This window comes from Schistocerca piceifrons, chromosome 2 (genome assembly GCF_021461385.2).
Source record: "Schistocerca piceifrons isolate TAMUIC-IGC-003096 chromosome 2, iqSchPice1.1, whole genome shotgun sequence".
NCBI lineage: Eukaryota > Metazoa > Arthropoda > Insecta > Orthoptera > Acrididae > Schistocerca > Schistocerca piceifrons.
In genome coordinates, this window is record NC_060139.1 from 879134934 (window position 1) to 879156953 (window position 22020).

The window sequence follows — 22020 nt, forward strand, 5'->3', positions numbered from 1 at the left end:
TCACCCGGTATATAAATATCTCCGTATAAAGCCATATTGGCTCCCGTTGCAACAGGGGCTGACTACTCGGGGCCATAAGTTTCGTTCTGATTTTTGCAATAACTTGGAGCGGATCCTAGAGGAAGCCGTTTTTTTTTTCATAGAATTTAGCTCAGTGATGATGCCAGTTTCATGTGTCTGGAGACGTAGGTCGCCATACACTGAAGTGACAAAAGTCATGGAATAGCGATATGCCTACAAACACATGGCGGTAGAATCGCTTATACGAGTTTGTATTCGTCTGATTCACGTGAGAAAGTTTCCGACGTGATTAAGACCACACGACGGGAATTACAGACTTTGAACGCGGTGTGGTAGTTGGAGCTAGAAATAGCTCACATAGCTTTCAGATATTTGTTAAAAGACATCTTCTATGTATCATGAGCTGCACTAGAAATTTATGTTTACCAAAACTACTACTACTATTGCCTCCTCTCACTGTCACTGTTTTCCTCTTGCTCTCTCTTACTGCTAGTATCTCATTTATTCCTTCCCATTCCTGCTGTCTGTTCTCGCTATCTGTCTCTTGCTCGTTGTCGTTGCCATAGACTGTGCCTCTCATTTACACTGGCTCTCAACCGCTTCCATTTTCACCTTCTCTGCATTCCTCTCCCACTGGCACTGTCTCCTTCACTCTTTCCCTAGAACTGTTCTGTCCCTGTCAACTATGTGCCAACGCTCTATCTTTCGGACTGCCATTGCCTCATTCGCTCTTTCTATACCACAACCACTGTCTTCTACCTTCCAGTATTTATTACTTTTCCTTCTCTCTCAGCATAAAAAAGCTCGAATACGTGTGCATACCAAAATTTTTAGGAAAATTTTTAAAGATGACGAGGAAGTTAGAATGAGAGAGCTGCTATCTCCCTTTTCAGTCAGTGTTTTAAACTGGAGCATATTTGCCTTTTTTGTGGTACGACAGAAGCATTTTTCTGCTGGTCGATAATGGATTCGAAGATAGAATCTTTATTGGGCGATAGTTGCTACATACAGCTGGGCTACCCTTATGCTTCCAAATTAGGGCTGTTTGAACTATTGTGCAACATGTCCAATCAGCTGATGTCCTTCCCTCTTCAGTAATTTTGTTGAAGAAATCTGTCAGCCATTCAGCTGAATCCCAGTGCTTTTATTTCGAAAAATATGCAGGTAAAATTTTTGGTCTCGCCGCGTTTCCATTTTTCGTTTTGTGCAACCGCCTCCTTGGTGATTAGTGTAATGGGTCCCTGTACAGCTTGACACTGGAATTGGAGCATGTGATCAGTGCAAATTTTCTCAAAGTATTGCAATCATTACTATGTTACTTACTTCCTATTTTTAATAAATCTGATTCCCCATAATTTTTGTATGTCCGCTGCTTCACTAATCCATGGTTCAAATGGCTCTGAGCACTATGGGACTTAACTTCTGAAGTCATCAGCCCCCTAGAACTTAGAACTAATTAAACCTAACTAACCTAAGGATACCACACACATCCATGCCCGGGGCAGGATTCGAACCTGCGACTGTAGCAGTCAGGCAGTTCCAGACTGTAGCGCCTAGAACCGCTCGGCCACCCCGGCCGGCCACTAATCTATGACGCTGCTTTGCAAGTCGGTAAATGACTCGATTTCCGTTGGTGTTTGAAGTTTATGTCGGAATTCGATAAAGTGGACTGATTCCGCTGCTGCAACTGCCTTATTTGCTGCACTCCCACGTCACGTTAATCATTTCAGTCTACATATGTCCTAGAATGAAGTAGCGTTTAATATAGGTGCTTTTTAAAAAATGCTGTTAATTTGTAACTTACTGAACCGCAGATGATGGGAAAAATATTCTCTTTATTTCTCGGTCGCCTCTCAGGAACACAAAAAAAAGTAATATTCAAATTTTCGTTCTTAGTATCTGTATTGCCGGACGAAAAAAAGAAAACACACTTGAGAATCCTCATCGACACTGCAGGGGGTATCGTAGCAAGCCTAGATTTACTTCTGGAAGAGGTCGAGCGGATACTGCAACTGTACACAAAATACCGGACCACTTCATTTTGATCTGAACAATCTAAAATGCTTGGAAACAATTCGTATCCACAGGAATACCGCTACGTATTTGTTACTGTCGCCGAAGGCTGTAACTGTTATCACTTAATACAATGCATCTCAATGTACAAGTGACTATGCTCTTTGCTACACAGTTCTGACTAATACGTCTGACAGGTCGCAGCTGGATCTGTCCTACGACTGTGCTGTCGTAGCAGGCAATGATTAGAGTGAGTGAGCTGCGCTGCGCTCTGATGCAAGTAAGCTTCCGATAGCGACGGCGTGTGCAACTTCTTTAGGGTTGTCTACTCCGACGTCTTTTATTCGTTGCTGCGTCAGGTAGCGACTGTCCTCACTTGTGGTTCCGCCGTGAGGTATCGTTTTTGACATGGGACCACATATTTCAGAGGCCACGACAATATCTAACAAATTTAAATTTTTGGCTTGACAGTGTGACATCACAAGTACTAACGTTCAACATTATCTTGCACATTCTATATTTTTGTCATCAGCTTATTGCGTGATGTGTGTTTTATCGAATATCGTATAAACTCTCTAATAAGCTGAACAGGCCTATTGAGGTGTGACGAAGTATGAGCTCCTAGGTCAGAAGAAAGCGTGTATCACTTACCTATCGCCCTGTTACACCCACGAATGATGACACGGCATTCCGTTATTCCTCTCCGTGTGCCATTTTGTTCCTGACACATTGGCACCCCCCGGAAGCGATAATTTCTATGTCCTGTCATTCTGAAAGTCTACAGTTAATCATCTGACGACAGTGTTCAGAGTGGACGGGAATTCAGTCCGTGTCATTAGGTCTACGCTGTCGAGGACACGACGCCGTTCAACCAAACCAGTAGGGCCACCACATAGCGCGGCATCCATTCTGAGATGCAACAACGAGCAAAACAGGTAGAGTTTTAAACTGCGAGGGACCAGAAAATTGAAGAAATGTTGTGACGTGGTAAAGATAAGACCGGCCTAAGATTACCAGTTATTTGTAATGTTCTGTTGCGAGTGTGGCAGCAGTGACGTGGGGCAGTCTATGCGGAACGCCGAACACCGTGCTGAATATCGTCACAAAAATTTTGAAAAATCACTGGTGGCCAATAACAGTCTAATAAACAACACTATGTTTGATAAAACAAGGATTCTGCCTCAGGATTCGAACTACGGGGACTGCGATTAAGTAAACGGTGGAAACTAGAATATCTGATAGCAACTTCCATAAAGACGCCGACTGCGCAGTTAGTAATGTATGAAAGAGCGCACTTGATAAAGAAAGATCACAGAGGAAGACTTCACACAGTTTTCCATCTGATATGAATGACGGGCTGCAAATGATGCTAAACAGCGAGTACAAACGTATTTTGTGGTTGAAGAGGTTACCTCCTGAAGAATCGGCATCTCCATGACGTTATCATGATGAAATCCTGCCAATCGAATGCCGTCTTCAGGGCATAAATGGGAGAGCCTCGGCAGTTTACCATAGTTAGACATAGCCCCTGAAGACGATGAAGAAAGCAGTCAACGAAAGCTTAGAATTTTGTTTGAATTTGATGTGGCCACTTAATCGAGAAATTTTTGTCTAAGCGTTACAACACGAAAAACTTCATGTTAAACTTTTTCTAGGGCGGTATCACTGTCCACGGGGGAACATGGGTATCCTGGCGTGGGTGTAACGGAAGGGGAAGTTGAGAGGGCGTGTTGAAAGTTCAAATATTTCCCTCACCCCTTCGCCCCTCCCCCCCCCCCCCCCCACACAGGAAATATTCTATGAAATACCTGGATTCCTCATTAACGCAGGTGTCTGCTCTACCTTCCTGGCAGCTTTGTATTTTCGCACTTAATACGGTGCCTTCGCATTTCTCACATCTCCCAATGCATTCCTAACACAAAGAGGCGGCCGCGTTGTCTATCTGACGATAAGTAACTGACCAGTGACAACGCGCGCGCCCCCTCATAGCCTGCACGACTAGTATCCCATGTTCCTCGGCATACAGTATTGTCGATGGCAGACGTAGACCACGGCCCCCAGATTTTCACATTTTCCGCTCTCTATCGAACAATCGCCAAGGAATTTCCTCATGGTTCGACGAATTCTTCGCCTCAAAACCCCGTGATATCTACAGTCGCAGAATCTAAAACTTACTGCAGCATTGTTAGACTGTTGGAAATAGTGAAGAAGAATACATAATTGATGACTAACGTCTCAGTTATGTATATCTGTTGTCTTTATTAAACTTACGGAAAACACTACTAACTTATGCACCGCCACTTTATTATTATTATTATTATTATTATTATTACTTGGAGGAATATGAACGAAGAAGTATGCATACACACATAATCAAATCTTCGACAGCAGCTATTCAATAAAAGCCTCATATTCCGTACATTTCAGGAACAGAATCGTATGTACAAGCACACCATTTTGTTCTTGAAACATTCCAAGTACGACAGATTTTCAAATTTACATATCTCCGCATCATCTGAGTCAGTGGGGATATTCTCAGGATCCTGGTCAGATATCAGGGTGACTCAGTACATCTTCGGTTTCCTACAACTCGTCAAAAGTGGCTATAATCTTTGAAAACGTACAAGGATATCTCTGATACCTCTTAGTCACCCATTTTACCTATCGCTTGCCATTATGTTTCCGCACAAGGCTACGCTGATTTAAGAGGAGTGAAATTAGAGCTTTTGTCCGGTTTATTACATTCTCCTGGTCATAGGTAGCGCCGTTTGACCTATAACTCAAAATTCACGGCATTGACGCTTACCATTGTGTTACTTGAGCCGCTCAAATACACTACCGACCATTAGAATTACTAAACCACGAAGATGACGTGCTACAGACGCAAAATTTAACCGACAGGAGAAGATACTGTTATATGCAAATGATTAGCTTATCAGAACATTCACACAAGGTTGGCGCCGTTGGCGACACCTACAACGTGCTGGCATGAGGAAAGTTTCCAACCGATTTCTCATACACAAACAGCAGTTGACCGGCGTTGCCTGATGAAACGTTGCTGTATTGCCTCGTGTAAGGAGGAGAAATGTCTACCATCACGTTTCCGACTTTGCTAAAGGTCGGATTGTAGCCTATCGCGATTGTGATTCATCGTATCGCGACATTGCTGCTCGCGTTGGTCGAGATCGAATGACTATTAGCTGAATATGGAATCGGTGGTTGAGGAGAGTAATACGGAACGCCGTGCTGGATCCCAACGGTCTCGCATCAGTAGCAGTCGAGATGACAGGCATCTTATCCGCATGGCTGTAACGGATCGTGCAGCCAAGCCTCGATCCCTGAGTCAACAGATGGGGACGTCTGCAAGACATCAACCATGTGCACGAACAGTTCGAGGACGTTTGCAGCAGCACGGACTATCAGCTCGGAGACCATGGCTGCTCGGTCCGGCACACAGTAAGCCGGCCGGGGTGACCGAGCGGTTCTAGGCGCTACAGTCTGGAACCGCGCGACCGCTACTGTCGCAGGTTCTAATCCTGTCTCGGGCATGGATGTGTGTGATGTCCTTAGGTTAGTTAGGTTTAAGTAGTTCTAAATTCTAGGGGACTGATGACCTCAGAAGTTTAGTTCCATAGTACTCAGAGCCATTTTTGAACCATGGCTGCGGTTACCCTTGACGCTGCATCACAGACAGGAGCGCCTGCGATGGTGTACTCAACGACGAACCTGGGTGCACAAATGGCAAAACGTCATTTTTTCGGATGAATCCAGGTTCTGTTTACAGTGTCATGATGGTCGCACCCGTGTTTGGCGACATCGCGGTGAACGCTCGTTGGAAGCGTGTATTCGTCATCGCCATACTGGCGTATCACCCGGCATGATGGTATGGGGTGCCATCGGTTACACGTCTCGGTCACCTCTTGTTCGCACTGACGGCACTTTGAACAGTTGACGTCACATTTCAGATGCGTTACGACCCGTAGCTCTACCCTTCATTCGATCCCAGCGAAACTCTACAATTCAACAGGATAATGCACGACCGCGCGTTGCAGGTCTTGTACGAGCCTTTTTGAATACAGAAAACGTTTGACTGCTGCCCTGGCCAACACATTCTCCAGATCTCTCACTAATTGAAAACGTCTGGTCATTGGTGGCCGAGCATCTGGCTCGTCACAATACGTCAGTGACTACTCTTGATGAACTGTGGTATCGTGTTGGAGCTACATGGGCAGCTGTACCTGTACACGCCATCCAAACTCTGTTTGACTAAATGCCCAGGCGTATCAAGGCCGTTATTACGGCCAGAGGTGTTTGTTCTGGGTACTGATTTCTCAGGATCTATGCACCAAAACTGCGTGAAAATGTAATCACATTTCAGTTCTGGTATAATATATTTGTCCAATGAATAGCCGTTTATCATTTGCATTTCCTCTTGGTGTAGCAATTTTAATGGCCGTTAGTGTAACTTATGCACCGCAACTTTATTATTATTATTATTATTATTATTATTATTACTTGGAGGAATATGAACGAAGAAGTATGCATACACACATCATCAAATTGTCGACATCAGCTATTCAATAATAGCCTCATATTCCGTACATTTCAGGAACTGAATGGTATGTACAAGCATACCATTTTGTTCTTGAAACATTCTAAGTACGACAGATTTGCAAATTTACATATCTCCGAATCATCTGAGTCAGTGGGGATGCACTCAGCTCCTGGTCGGAGATAATAGGATGACTCAGAACATCTTCGTTTCCTTGAAAGTCTTCAAAAGTGGCTATAATCTTTGAAAACGTACAAGGATATATCTGATACCTCTTAGTCAGCCATTTTACCTATCACTTGGCATTATGTTTTCGTACAAGGCAACCCTGATTTAGGCGGACTGAAATTAGAGCTTTTGACCCGGTGTATTACATTCTCCTGCTCATAGGTAGCGCCGTTTGACCTACAACTCAAAATTCACGGCAGTGGTTCTTACCACTGTGTTACCTGAGCCGCTCAAATAGCATTAGGAGGTAGTCTGAGTTTTGACTGCTTGCGTAATATTGATAAATATTTGGGCTGAAATTAAGTATTGGAAATTGTGTACTCGGAAAATGGAGACAGAGCCACCCCCCCTGGAATACGCCCATGTGCACCGTTGCCCGCAGGGAGGCGACGAAGCAGCCGCCGGCGACGGCGAAGACGATGGCGCCACAGGCACCCCCACTGCTGTACTACATGGCGGCCAGCCCACCGTGCCGCTCAGTGCTGCTTCTGGCGCGCGCCCTGGGGCTGCGTATCGTACTGCGCGAGCTCAACGTACTGGCCGGCGAGCAACTCGACGCCGCCTTCATCAAGGTGACGCCGTCCACTTCACGTTTCACGTTCTCCTCCACTGACTCGGCAAATACTGAGAGTGGACTCGACATAATAGTAGTAGTAGTAGTAGCTTAATACATCCGTAGATCTCTTTTTACAAGGGTACAGGACATATCAAAGTATTTGCAAATTTAGAGCAATTTAAAATAAGCTAATTCGCATACACACATATTTACAGACTTCCAGTTAGAGACAATCATTAGATTTACTCCTGGCATACAATACTTTTTTTTTACAAATAACTTATTTAACAATGTAATGACAAATTGTTCACTCATATCTCACTATCAGTCACTGCACACACATACACACATTGCTTCATAACACTTCACTCACTACACACACACACACACACACAGACACTCACACTAGTGATCTCTGGGCCATTTTCTGTTCCGTAACTTCCCATTTGCTATCCTGAAAAACTGAGTCAGCATCCCTCCATAATGTGTGAGATGTTGAGCTCAAAAAGAGGAAGAGGTGTTAATATTGTACGATGCATAGCTTGGGGGTAAGTATTTCCAGAAAGGAAAAACTAGAAGGAAAAGTACATAAAGTGAAGATGTTATGTGTAATGTTGGATATTTTATAATCATTACTATTATTATTTATTTGTATAACATTTTTATCAAACTCCTTCTCTGCTTTAGCTAAGTAATCCTTCAATGTATAAAATGTATTCCATAACAGGTACTTTTTAGCTGCCTTTTTAAACAAGTGTATTTTGGCAATTTCTTTAATCTCTATCGGTAATTTTTGTACAGTTTTATTCCGTGGTAGAAAATGCTGTTTTGAGTTTTATGTTTATTTTTTCTTGGTAGATGTAAGTTGAGTCTGTCTCTTGTTGCATGGTCATGGACAGAGCTGTTTGTGCGGTAATTACCAATGTTATTTTTGATGTGTACAACTGACTGGTAAATGTATTCACATGGAGCAGTTAAAACGCCCAGTGTTCTGAACAGATCTTTACAATGAGCTCGACTAGTATTTTTGGTTATTAATCAGTGCGAATTATGCAATGCGCATGAACAGGTCCATTCCGTCCTCCTAGATTTTTGAAACGCGTTCCCAGTGTACCACACCGTCGACTTCTGACCAGAATACACAAATATCACGCAATCTTCGTTCATGTCCGTTCGGTTCCAGGAATGTTTCACTAAAAGAACACATCACACCCTACAACAAGTGTTCCACAGAAACAAAAAGTGACAGCGGGTGCATTCTAAGGAATATGACGCCAGTTTTTCAGTGTGCATAAACCATTTATGATGTACTGTGTGTTTATAAATAAAGTGCAGCTACTCATGGAGGCTCAGTTTGGACTGTAATTACCGTATAGCAGCGAAACTTAACAGATATGCTAATGCATTGATGCAGAACCGATTTATGCTGGAAAAAAATTAGTTCTAGTTTTGGCCACCAGGTGCAAATCTGGCGCTGTGCACTGTGTACTATCCGTACTGTCATTTCACAGGGCATAACATGAGTGACCGATATGTCTATCGAGAAGAGAGTGTTAGTGAAATGCTTTTAATTGAACGGCAGCAGTTACAGTGCTGCACTGAAAGACTGAAAAGTCCGAGGAGAGAGCTGAGGTCATTAAATAGTTTAAAGAAGGTGATAATGAAATTCGAAAATACGGGTGAGTTTTGTGTGGCTCCTAGAAGAGGAAGGCGTCCTGTTCCGAAGGAAGTTATTTACGAGGTTGTTGTTGCTGTAACTGAACATGCAACACGTGTCCCGGGTAGTGCTACTGTCCGTGTATTGTCACGAGAATTGTACATCCCATGGTCAACAGTAAGAAACGTTTCGTGGTCTATTTTACACTGGTCCCCGTGGCGCAGCAACTGAAACCTCAGGACACACAGCAATGCTCTGAAGTTTGTTTTCGCTTTCTATTATCCCTGAAGAGTCAAGTTAGCCAGGACCGCTAGCAATCATTTTTATTACTACGAGCAATTTCGAGAGATCTACGCCATCATCATCGGATTTTGTAACATTATTAATTGCAAATGCTTGTTAAAATATTAGAAGTCACATAGTGATATTGTGTCAAATAAAACGCAGCGGGGAACATCAGCATGTCACAAAGAAGGTAACACACAGCTGAAACATACAGCATGTTGTGCATACGCTCCTATACTGAGACATCAGTACAACATGGACCATGTTTTCACTGTGGGTTACTTTGTGACATGCTGATGTTCCCTGCCACGGTTTATTAGACGCAATTTCACTATGTGACTTTCACCATTGCAACAAGCACGTACAATTAATAATGTTACAAGATCCGATTATGACAGCGTAGATCTCTCGAAAACGGTGACAGTAATAAAAAGAATTGCTGGCGATTTTGACAAATTTGATTCTTCCAGAATAATACAACTTTCAGATCACCCCAAACTGATGCAATGTCAAAGATATGTTTTCACCTTGCGGCACGGATCCACGTTTTCGAGACCTCCCTGTAAAGTATGTGATTCCTCCTTTGGAAGAAAGCAACTCTGTGGAAACGCCTGTTTTCAGGCAAGGTGGCGTAACGCCTCATGTCGCACGCCTAGTGAAAGATTTTCTTAATGCGATCTTCCACGAACATGTTATCTCCAGAGGTTTTCCAGATTCATAGCCTGCGAGATCACCTGATATGAATCGATGAGACTTTTGTCTCTGGGAATATCTAAGAGAATGCGTTTACCAGGGACACATTCGATCTCTACCTGATCTGAAGGCCAGTATACAACATTTTGCTCAGATTCTACCAGAACTGCTGTGAGTAACTGTCGATCACGTCGTTTTAAAGATGCAACATCTCACTGACGTCTCCGGCGCTCATAGCGAACAAACTGTGTAAGCGGCAGTCGTTTGACATTTTTTCTCGCGTCTGCTCCTAATCCACTGCATATGGAAACATTTCTTCATCTTTCTTGTATTCACACAGCCTGATTTACAACTGGTGGCAAAAACTGGAACAAATTTTTTTCCAGCGTAAATCGATTGCGCACTAACGCATTAAAACATCTAATTACCAAATTTCGCTGATTTACAATAACAGCCGAGGCTGGACCTCTGTGAGTAGATGCTCTTTAATTATAACCACCCGCTAGATGCAGACAGAATCAGCAGCATGTGACGTTTCCGTTACTTGGTATAATTAGCTCCAAACTATTTGTTCCAGTCTCTCGTTCCTGAGCGTTTGAATAAATCTAAGTTCTGCCTCAGGTGAAACGTCTATGAAATACAGGCCTTATATTCAAAATACCCGGACATGTGAAACGGATAATCAACCAAACTGCCTATTTATGGCCCTAAATATGCATATGACTGTGTATTTTATATATATATATATATATATATATATATATATATATATATATATATATATATAAAACTCATCCCTACCCCCTTTTTTGCATTTTGACAGGCGTCAGATAGGGATATATTTTGTCGCCATTCCTTTTCATATTTGTCGTAGATTTCATAATGAGAAAAAACTATGGAAAACTCCAACATGAGAACACGTTTGAATGACCAAACTAGGTTTACGGATCTACATTTCCGTGATGACGTCGTTCTTCTTGCACAAAGCTTACAATAAATGACTCTCAAGCTGGATAGGATAGTCAGTTTTGCAGGGCAAAAATGAACAGTAATAAAACGAAAACACTGTGCATAAAATGTGTATATGTCTACTCAAATTATGCCGCATGAAAATTGACCAATTTCCATATCTCAGAGCCTTATCTGCAATAATGGAGACGTAGATGCACATATCAACAGCAGAATTAGGAAAGCTTCCTCAGTCTTCGAATAAATGCAGTCCATGTGGTAATCAGATTCTGTAAGTATGTCCAAAGCTTCGACTGTACTCTTCTATCACGCTACCAATAGCCGTATTTGCATGTGAGACCTGGAACATGTCAGCAAAATCGGCACGCGAGCTCAACTTTTTCACCATCGATGCTTGAGGCGAATTTTAATGGTCAGTTATCGTGACCACTTTCAAACGATGAAGTAGTGACAAGAAGTGGTCTACGCAGACTGCACAAAATGGTTGCTGAAATGAGACTGACACATGCGTGTCATGTTCTACACATGACAGATGGAAGAATCCCTAAATTAGCACTGTTATGGAAACCAACATCTGGACACGGAAGCAGAGGAACACCTAGAAACGGACTTTCTCAAAGCATCTTCAACATGGACATGAACTGTGAACAAACTGAAAATTTGGCAGCTGATCGAGTTTACTGGAGGAAATATAATGCCTGATATGCTACAAGGCATTGGGAAAACTATGTCTAAGTGTATGTAAAATGAAGTCCAAAGAATCTTCCAAACAGTATTTATAATTCACTAATTTCACGTAATGTTCATCAACAAAAATCCTGCACTGCATTTTCAAAACGCGAACAAAAGCTTTCGATTGAGGGCGTTGTTGCAGCGTATATGCAGCTTAGCACTACTCCGATGAGGGTATTTAAGCACCGACATGCAGCACCGACAGTGGCCGCAACCTACAATTAACAAACATAACTGTTCCTCTCAAAACTATATCGTTCCTCCGTTACTTAAAATACATAACTAAGGCTATACTTCTACAGAAAACGTTGAAAATAAAGCTGGTCTGAATATAACACCCCGTCAGGAGAACGAATGACTTTATTAATATGTTACATATAGTGTACAAATATTCCAATGTTTATTTTGTAATTGGTCCATTGATAGATATGGAGAAAGAAATATAGTAATTACTGCAGAAAACATTGGAAATGCCATCAGGCGTACAGTCAGGCTGAAGGTTCTATACTTATGCACAAAACGTTGTATTTCAGTTTGATACACGTTCTATCCACACGATCAAAAATCACCGCCCTGAGACGGCTTCTTAGGTCATTTTAGATAATGCAAATCTTGTTTTACAGTGACATTAACTAAATAAGTATATACACACACCAAAAAAAGTTTTGCATCTCCCCAGTTCCCAGAACTCCTGAAGATACATGTTGACTAGGATATTGTATCACAGACACAGTCCCTTTGACTGTTCAGAGACTTCACTGAACCCGCCCAAGGATGTAAACAACCACGCATGAGCAGGGCCTATTAAACGGAGAGGGTCCGACAGCCGATCAGTTCCAGTCATTCCACTCAGTCAATACCGTGGTTCGATCGCATCCGCATTGTTACTATGTGCCAGGAAGGGCTCTCAGCAAGGGAAGTGTCCAGGCGTCTTGCAGTGAACCAAAGCGATGTTGTTCGGACATGGAGGAGATACAGAGAGACAGGAATTGACGATAACATGCCTCGGTCAGGCCGCCCAAGGGCTACTACTGCAGTGGATGACCGCTACCAATGGATTATGGCTCGGAGAAACCCTGACAGCAACGTCACCATGTTGAATAATGCTTATCGTGCAGCCACTGGACATCGTGTTATGACTCAAACTGTGCGCAATAAGTCGCATGATGCGCAATTTCACTCCCGACGTCCATGGCGAGGTCCAAACCAAGACACCATGCAGCGCGGTACAGATGGGTCCAACAACATGCCGAATGGACTGCTCAGGATTGGCATCACGTTCTCTTCACCGATGAGTCACATATGCCTTCAACCAGACAATCGTCGTGTTTGGAGGCAACCCGGTAGGCTGAACGCGTTGCTGTTTTGGGGTGGCATTATGTGGGGTCGAAGTACGCCGGCGGTGGTCATGGAAGGCGCCGTAGCGGCAGTACGTTACGTAAATGCCATCCTCCGACCGATAGTGCAACCATATCGGCAGGATATTGGCGAGGCATTCGTATTCGTGGAAGACAATTCGCGACCCCATCGTGCATATCTTGTAAATGACTTCCTTCAGGATAACGACATCGCTCGACTAGAGTGGCCAGCATGTTCTCCATCGAACATGCCTGGGATGGATTGAAAAGGGCTGTTTATGGACGACGTGACCCACCAACCACTCTGAGTGATCTACGCCGAATGGCCGTTGATGAGTGGGACAATCTGGACCAACAGTGCCTTGATGAACTTGTGGATAGTATGCCACGACGAATACAGGCATGCATCAGTGCAAGAGCACGTGCCACTGTGTATTGGAGGTACCGGCGTGTACAGCAATCTGGACCACCACCTCTGAAGGTCTCGCTGTATCGTATGCAATGTGTGGCTTTCATGAGCAATAAAAAGGGCGGAAATGATGTTTATGTTGATCTCTATTCCAATTTTCTTTACAGGTTGCGGAACTCTCGGAACTTAGGTGATGCAAAACTTTTTTTGATGTGTGTAGAATACATATAGTAAGCAGTCGTCAACAATACTGCTCTTAAGTCGCCGGCACAGTGTCAAAAGCAACTGTTTCAAATTTATTGTACTCTTCAAAACTTTTCAGCTATTGCTTTACTTAGGTGATGTCGTCTTTAATCAACTATTTTACCATAATGAATGAACCGTATAAAACAAGTATGATGTGTTTTATTCTAACAATGCACAATTTCCAATCTTTCGTTTCAGTTAAATCCGCAGCACACCGTTCCAACATTAGATGACAATGGTTTCATTTTGTGGGAAAGGTAAGTCAATATTCAAATCCCTTCCGTTTTTCACAATGCAAAATGACAGCATATGAAATCAAATTACCAAGGCCACAAAATACAATCTGAGCAAAACTATCCGTAGACACTTGTGTGATGCGGAATTGATCACAAGACGTCACGAAAGGTGGACCGGCTAGTATAAAAGGAGCATTGTGTTGTCAGCAGAGAAGCAATAACAGCAGAATAGGTAGGCCAGTATTGCTCAGTGACTTCGAACGTGTTCTAGTCATTCGATGTCACCAAATTAACAGACACATCAGAGATATTTCTGACCTTCTAAGACTGCCCAAGTTGACCGCTGGTGATGCGACTGGGAAGTGGAAGCGCAAAGGAACAGCAACAACTCAAGTAAAACGAGGCAGACCTCACGTAATGGTGGACAGGAACCGCCTTGCATTGCGGTGGGTGGCTCTAAAAATCGCATGAAATAACGGAGGGAATCACTCGTGAGTTCCAGCCAGCAGTCCAGCCAACACAGTGACTGTGCGTAGGGGGCTGGAGTGACGATCATGCTGTGCCCTGCGATAATCCGAAGGAAGGGTTTGGGTTGGCGGATTTATGGATAATGTCACCTGCCATCACGTGCTGTGAAATAGGTAAAGTACGGTGCAGGTGGTGTTACGTTAAAGGTTTTTTTTTCGTTGTTAGGGTGTGATCCCCGTACTGCGTTTACGAAATAATAACTGGAAACGATATGGGGCCGACCGGATTGGCCGAGCGGTCCTAGGCGCTTCAGTCTGGAACCGCGCGACCGCTGCTGTCGCAGGTTCGAATCCTGCTTCGGGCATGGATGTGTGTGACGTCCTTAGGTTAGTTAGATTTAAGTAGTTCTAAGTTATAGGGGACTGATGACCTCAGAAGTTAAGTCACATAGTGCTCAGAGCCATTTGAACCATTTTTTTAAATCTAACTAACCTAAGGACATCACACACATCCATGCCTGAGGCAGGATTGGAACCTGCGACCATAGCGGTTCCAGAATGAAGCGCCTAGAACCGCTCAGCCACACCGGCGGCCCAGACGTTCAACGATCAACGCTGCTGACGTCGTGATGCGTGTGCTGCATTAGGACTGACATCGGCCAGAATGTAAATTCAGCCTCACCCGTGAACAGGATACTGCTTACAAACAGGGAATTCAGTGTACACTGTTGTTGCAGTCCTTGGCAGAATTCTCTCTATGAGGGAAATCTGTATTGTTGAGGGATTGCACTCGCTGGAGATGATATAGATAGAGTACTTGCCGATTAAAACCCGCCACACACTCTTCTGTCGCCCTTGGATAGCAGTCCTTCTTTTCGAAGTACTCGAACGTTTGTGTACAATGCGCACCTTTTCTTCAACATCGGGTTCAAATGTTCAAATGTGTGTTTCAATTCCTAAGGGAGCAAACTGCTTAGGTCATCGGTCCCTACACCACTTAATCTAGCTTATGCTAAGAACAACTCACACAACCATGCCCGAGGGAGGACCCGAACCTCCGGCGGGAAGGGCCGCGCAGACCGTGACGTGGCTCCTTAACACCGGGTGTTAAGCATATGCGTCGACCTTCTCGTACTGGTGTGCGAAAACTCTCGGTTTCTCTAACGCACTGACATGACCGGCTAAATGTACGCCTGTCGGGCTGTCTGCGGAGAAGAAAAGCTTCTTCATACAATCGTGCAGCCTCAAGGGCACTGCCTGCCATTCGCTCTGCCATACATGAAGTGCAAGTCGTAACTGATTGTGAGGCCGCCACGGCACAGTGCACGGAGGGGGAAAGGGTAGTGGTTGCGCACGCGTAAAGTAACAGATAGTCGATCCAAAACCTTGAGAAACCAACGTAAACACGGCGGTATCCAGGGGCGTTTACAGGTGGTTCCCAACTCTAATTAATGCAATACCTCGGTAACAGTTGATTTGTGGACCCGTGTTTATTGGAGCTTCATCAATAAATGTGCCAGTAGCTGTATTCGTAATATGTAAAGTGTTTTTGTTCGAGTCTCGTAATATGTAAAATGTTTTTGTTCGAGTCTCGTAATTACGTCTTGTCATTTACGTTTTATTTTTTTGATTGTAGTCACGTTTGCGACTCACGTTCCAGTTTCGATGGCACACCTACCAGATGATGATTTGTGGCCAATAAAAGAACCAAATACAGCTTTGTGTTATGAATTTTGTGTAACTTATTGAAGAACTTATTCTTTGTTGTATAATTGAGCCGCTAGTGTATGGAGAGAAGTTTCAGCAGCACTGCAATCTGTATCTGTTCCCTGCTTTCAGCGGTGCCATACTGTGCTACATGGCCGACCAGTATGCGAAAGATGACTCTCTATACCCGAGGGACCCGAAGCGCAGAGCCGTTGTCGACCAGCTGCTCTACTTTGACAGCGCAACTCTGCAGCAGCGTATTAACCAGTATTTCGTAAGTACTACAAATAGAAATACCAGTCATACCCCATCAGTCCGAAAAGTTTAGAGACTGAATTAACAAAAATCAGAGAAATGTTTTAATGCTTAATGTTTCTTCTTAACCTACCCAACTTGAGTACAACGCACACTATGTTCAGGTAACCATAAGAAACAGAAAAGTCCTTTTTTGAGATGTTGTTCAATCCCTACTATTCCGTCTCCCTTACTCCACCTCTCACTTTTTTACTACTGGAGTTAATTTTACTCCGCTGGTGGTTTTATTTATTTAGATATGATTATATATGTGTAGCAGCAAGTAAGTTGGTACATGGTAACTAGTAACTTTGCTTTACGATTTTAAAGTTTGGATTTGCAATGTTCAGACTGATATAAAACTGAAATTCTGAGCTGATGGCAGTACACAAAATTATTTGTTACAAGTAGCTATGGTTTTGATTCAATGTTATTACACTGTCTTTACTTAGTAATTCTTTCTTCATAAAAGCAAATAACTTCGAGTAATGTTGACTAAATATTTCACTTTGGCTGTATGAGTCACACTAGCACACATATGTTAAGTTCAGACATGGAGTGGGAGAGGGAATAAACACCTTATCATAAATGTGGCACACCGTGGATCAAATTATTGCTTTTCCACATCTGCTCTGGATAAACATGTGGGGAACATTCACTCGCTACTGTAACGTAATCAAGAAAGAAAGAAAACTGTATCTGAACTCACTACCTTGCATCGTATTCAGAAAAGTCAGTAATGAAATTCAGATGATCGTTACAGCACTGAATGTTATTTACGTTATGCAGTGGATTTTTGAATACTGTTAATTAGAATAGGCGCGCGACTAGCCCGCGTTCTCTTAATCTCAGTGTAAAAATGTAAAATATTGCTTTGGTTTTACAGAGCAGACCTTGCCACAAAATGTGAAAATGATAGTCATAACACAGTTATTCTTTATATTTTTGCGGACGCATGGAACATGTGGCACAGCACCTTCCAAATCAAACTGAGAAATGTACTGAATAACATGATATAGTCTGCAGGCACTGCTGGAAGCTGTAAGAAAATGTTAAATATTATTATGTTACCTCGCTTTACCGGCGAGGTGACTGCGATGCCTGAAATAAATATTTTTTAAATCTGCTGCGTCTGCGGCCGTTGCCCTCGCAGATTGGTACAGCGGCTTCCGGTAAATTAAATGCTTTTTACAACAACTCGCCTAATGGCGGATCTCAAGCTTCATGAACAAAAGACTCACGGCTAGCATATATATTTGCTTAACACGTGAGTGTTACTCGTAACGAACCCCAAAAAGAACAACGAGATTATTACAATGCTTTTTACTATTTATACATGTACCGGATTGTCCTTTTTATCTGAGGCACAGATCATAATCATTAATTCATTGAACAAGATTTTCAAAGATGATAATATGTCATGGATTCAAAGTTAAATAATGCATAAAACGTCAAATAATTATGAATTTTCTACATACACACATAGTACATTCGTGAAATGTTTACACAGTCTTGCTTTATTGCTTCACTTGGTCGTGTTCATTCGTGTTTAAATTATTTCTCTTCCACCGTGTGCGTGGCACTATATCGATACATGTTAACTGGTCTTACACACACGAAAAAAATTCTATCACACGCTTTTTATGACGACTGGCCAGGAGACGCTACACTACGTCACATTGGTTTAAATGTCGGTATGTCGTCAAAGTGTTGATACTTCAAGTGAATTTTTGCATTTTGTTGTTCTATGGTAGGTTCACTTCGATAACACCAAGTCTAGTGATGATTTCCTCCAGAATAGAAATTGCTCGCATTTTGCATTTGTCAGGTTGCAGCAGGCACCCACCCATCGTTGTTTCTGTAGGACAGTCAAGATGTTTGCATAAAATCTTCGTACACACTTTTCTCTTCTTCAGAACATTATGGAGAAAGTCCTGAACACTTGATATGGACTTGTAATAGTGACGTAACGTCACGCACGATGAATGCGACCTTAGTGAAAATCAATAGGAGTGCTGCACAATTGCTGTACTAGCAGATAAGCCAATGGCTTGATTTGATTTACACTACTGGCCATTAAAATTGCTACACCAAGAAGAAATTCAGATGATAAACGGTTAATCATTGGACAAATATATTATACTAGAACTGACATGTGATTACGTTTTCACGCAATTTGGGTGCATACATCCTGAGAAATCAGTACCCAGAACAACCACCTCTGGCCGTAATAACGGCCTTGATACGCCTGGGCATTGAGTCGAACAGAGCTTGGATGGCGTGTACAGGTACAGCTGCCAATGCAGCTTCAACACGATACCACAGTCCATCAAGTGTAGTGACTGGCGTATTGTGACGAGCCAGTTGCTCGGTCACCATTGACCAGACGTTTTCAGTTGCTGAGAGATCTGGAGAATGTGCTGGCCAGGGCACCAGTCGAACATTTTCTGTATCCAGAAAGGCCTGTACAGGACCTGCAACACGCGGTCGTGCATTATCCTGCTGAAATGTAGGGTTTCGCAGGGATCGAATGAAGAGTAGAGCCACGGGTCGTAACACAAAGTGTTCAAAGTGCCGTCAGCGCGAACAAGAGGCGACCGAGAGGTGTAACCAATGGCACGCCATACCGTCACGCCGGGTGATACGCCAGTATGGCGATAATGAATACACGCTTCCAGTGTGTGTTCACCGCAATGTCGCCAAACACGGATGCGACCATCATGATGCTGTAAACAGAACTTGGATTCATCCGAAAAAATGACGTTTTGCCATTCGTGCACCCAGGTTTGTCGTTGAGTACACCATCGCAGGCGCTCCTGTCTGTGATGCAGCGTCAAGGGTAACCGCAGCCATGGTCTCCAAGCTGAGAGTCCATGCTGTTGCAAACGTCGTTGAACTGTTCGTGCAGATGGTTGTTGTCTTGCAAACGTCCCCATCTGTTGACTCAGGGATCGAGACGTGGCTGCACCATCCGTTACAGCCATGCGGATGAGATGCCTGCTAGTGATATGAGGCCATTTGGATCCAGCACGGCGTTCCGTATTACCCTCCTGAACCCACTGATACCATATTCTGCTAACAGTCATTGGATCTCGACCAACGCGAGCAGCAATGTCGCGATACGATAAACCGCAATCGCTATAGGCTACAATCCAACCTTTATCAAAGTTGGAAACGTGATGGTACGCATTTCTCCTCCTTACACGAGACATCACAACAACGTTTCACCAGGCAACGCGGGTCAACTGCTGTTTGTGTATGAGAAATCGGTTGGACACGTTGTAGGTGTCGCCACCGGCGCCAACCTTGTGTGAATGCTCTGAAAAGCTAATCATTTGCATATCACGGCATCTTCTTCCCGTCGGTTAAATTTCGCGTCTGTAGCACGTCATCTTCGTGGTGTAGCAATTTTAATGGCCAGTAGAGTATTTCGGGTAGAGCCCATTATCAGATTGTCTTGGATATCTTGGTGATCAGATGTACACTCCTGGAAATGGAAAAAGAACACATTGACACCGGTGTGTCAGACCCACCATACTTGCTCCGGACACTGCGAGAGGGCTGTACAAGCAATGATCACACGCACGGCACAGCGGACACACCAGGAACCGCGGTGTTGGCCGTCGAATGGCGCTAGCTGCGCAGCATTTGTGCACCGCCGCCGTCAGTGTCAGCCAGTTTGCCGTGGCATACGGAGCTCCATCGCAGTCTTTAACACTGGTAGCATGTCGCGACAGCGTGGACGTGAACCGTATGTGCAGTTGACGGACTTTGAGCGAGGGCGTATAGTGGGCATGCGGGAGGCCGGGTGGACGTACCGCCGAATTGCTCAGCACGTGGGGCGTGAGGCCTCCACAGTACATCGATGTTGTCGCCAGTGGTCGGCGGAAGGTGCACGTGCCCGTCGACCAGGGACCGGACCGCAGCGACGCACGGATGCACGCCAAGACCGTAGGATCCTACGCAGTGCCGTAGGGGACCGCACCGCCACTTCCCGGCAAATTAGGGACACTGTTGCTCCTGGGGTATCGGCGAGGACCATTCGCAACCGGCTCCATGAAGCTGGGCTACGGTCCCGCACACCGTTAGGCCGTCTTCCGCTCACGCCCCAACATCGTGCAGCCCGCCTCCAGTGGTGTCGCGACGGGCGTGAATGGAGGGACGAATGGAGACGTGTCGTCTTCAGCGATGAGAGTCGCTTCTGCCTTGGTGCCAATGATGGTCGTATGCGTGTTTGGCGCCGTGCAGGTGAGCGCCACAATCAGGACGGCACACAGGGCCAACACCCGGCATCATGGTGTGGGGAGCGATCTCTTACACTGGCCGTACACCACTGGTGATCGTCGAGGGGACACTGAATAGTGCACGGTACATCCAAACCGTCATCGAACCCATCGTTCTACCATTCCTAGACCGGCAAGGGAACTTGCTGTTCCAACAGGACAATGCACGTCCGCATGTATCCCGTGCCACCCAACGTGCTCTAGAAGGTGTAAGTCAACTACTCTAGCCAGCAAGATCTCCGGATCTGTCCCCCATTGAGCATGTTTGGGACTGGATGAAGCGTCGTCTCACGCGGTCTGCACGTCCAGCACGAACGCTGGTCCAACTGAGGCGCCAGGTGGAAATGGCATGGCAAGCCGTTCCACAGGACTACATCCAGCATCTCTACGATCGTCTCCATGGGAGAATAGCAGCCTGCATTGCTGCGAAAGGTGGATATACACTGTACTAGTGCCGACATTGTGCATGCTCTGTTGCCTGTGTCTGTGCTTGTGGTTCTGTCAGTGTGATCATGTGATGTATCTGACCCCAGGAATGTGTCAATAAAGTTTCCCCTTCCTAGGACAATGAATTCACGGTGTTCTTATTTCAATTTCCAGGAGTGTACAAAGACAGTGTATAACGAACAAAGTTGTCATGGAAGACTGAGTCAAATTTGTTTCTTACATACGTCATCATACGTGATCAGCAAGATATTCATGACGATCTGATGATGAGTTCTACCTGCAACGTGTCAAATAAAGTCATTGGTTTATTAGGTGGTGGCTTCTTATTTAATGTCCAATATGGCAGTTGTGCAGTACCATGACTTGATTTGTCGCCGTGCGGTCTGGGACGCCTGCCAGGGTTCACGCGGCTCCCCCGTCGGAGGTTCGAGTCCTCCATAGGGCCTGGGTGTGTGTGTTGTCCTAAGCGTAAGTTAGTTTAAGTTAGATTAAGTAGTATGTAAGCCTAGGGACCGATGACCTCAGCAGTTTGGTCCCGTATGAACTTACCACAGCCATTTGATTTATAAATGTTGTTCCATTGCGAATTGTGACGTAACAAAGTTAATACATTAAGGCCGCACTTCCAGTACTCAACCTCATCTCTTCACAACTCGCTGGTCAAATGTGCATCTGTTGTCTACAGTTGTCTGTTCAAGCTGACACCGTAGTTACTATGCTGTCGTAGCTTATACGCCAGGAATAAGAGCCGTTTGTTTAGTGAGACACGATGACTGGCTTGTAAGTACTTTCAAATCATGTATTTCAGTCTCAGGTCAGTCAAATGGTATCGACATACTACCAGGTAATTATCAGATGATCTGTTTA

General features: G+C 44.2%; 1 protein-coding gene across 1 annotated transcript in view; it reads left to right on the forward strand.

Moving 5' to 3' along the window:
* LOC124777328 (glutathione S-transferase D7-like) overlaps positions 1–22020 on the forward strand; it is a 95195-nt gene that overhangs the window by 24908 nt on the left and 48267 nt on the right. Inside the window, exons 2-4 of the mRNA XM_047252687.1 lie at positions 7197–7386; positions 13918–13976; positions 16262–16403. Coding sequence (XP_047108643.1) covers positions 7234–7386; positions 13918–13976; positions 16262–16403 — 354 coding nt within the window. The 5' untranslated portion in view covers positions 7197–7233. The remainder of the gene's footprint in view (positions 1–7196; positions 7387–13917; positions 13977–16261; positions 16404–22020) is intronic.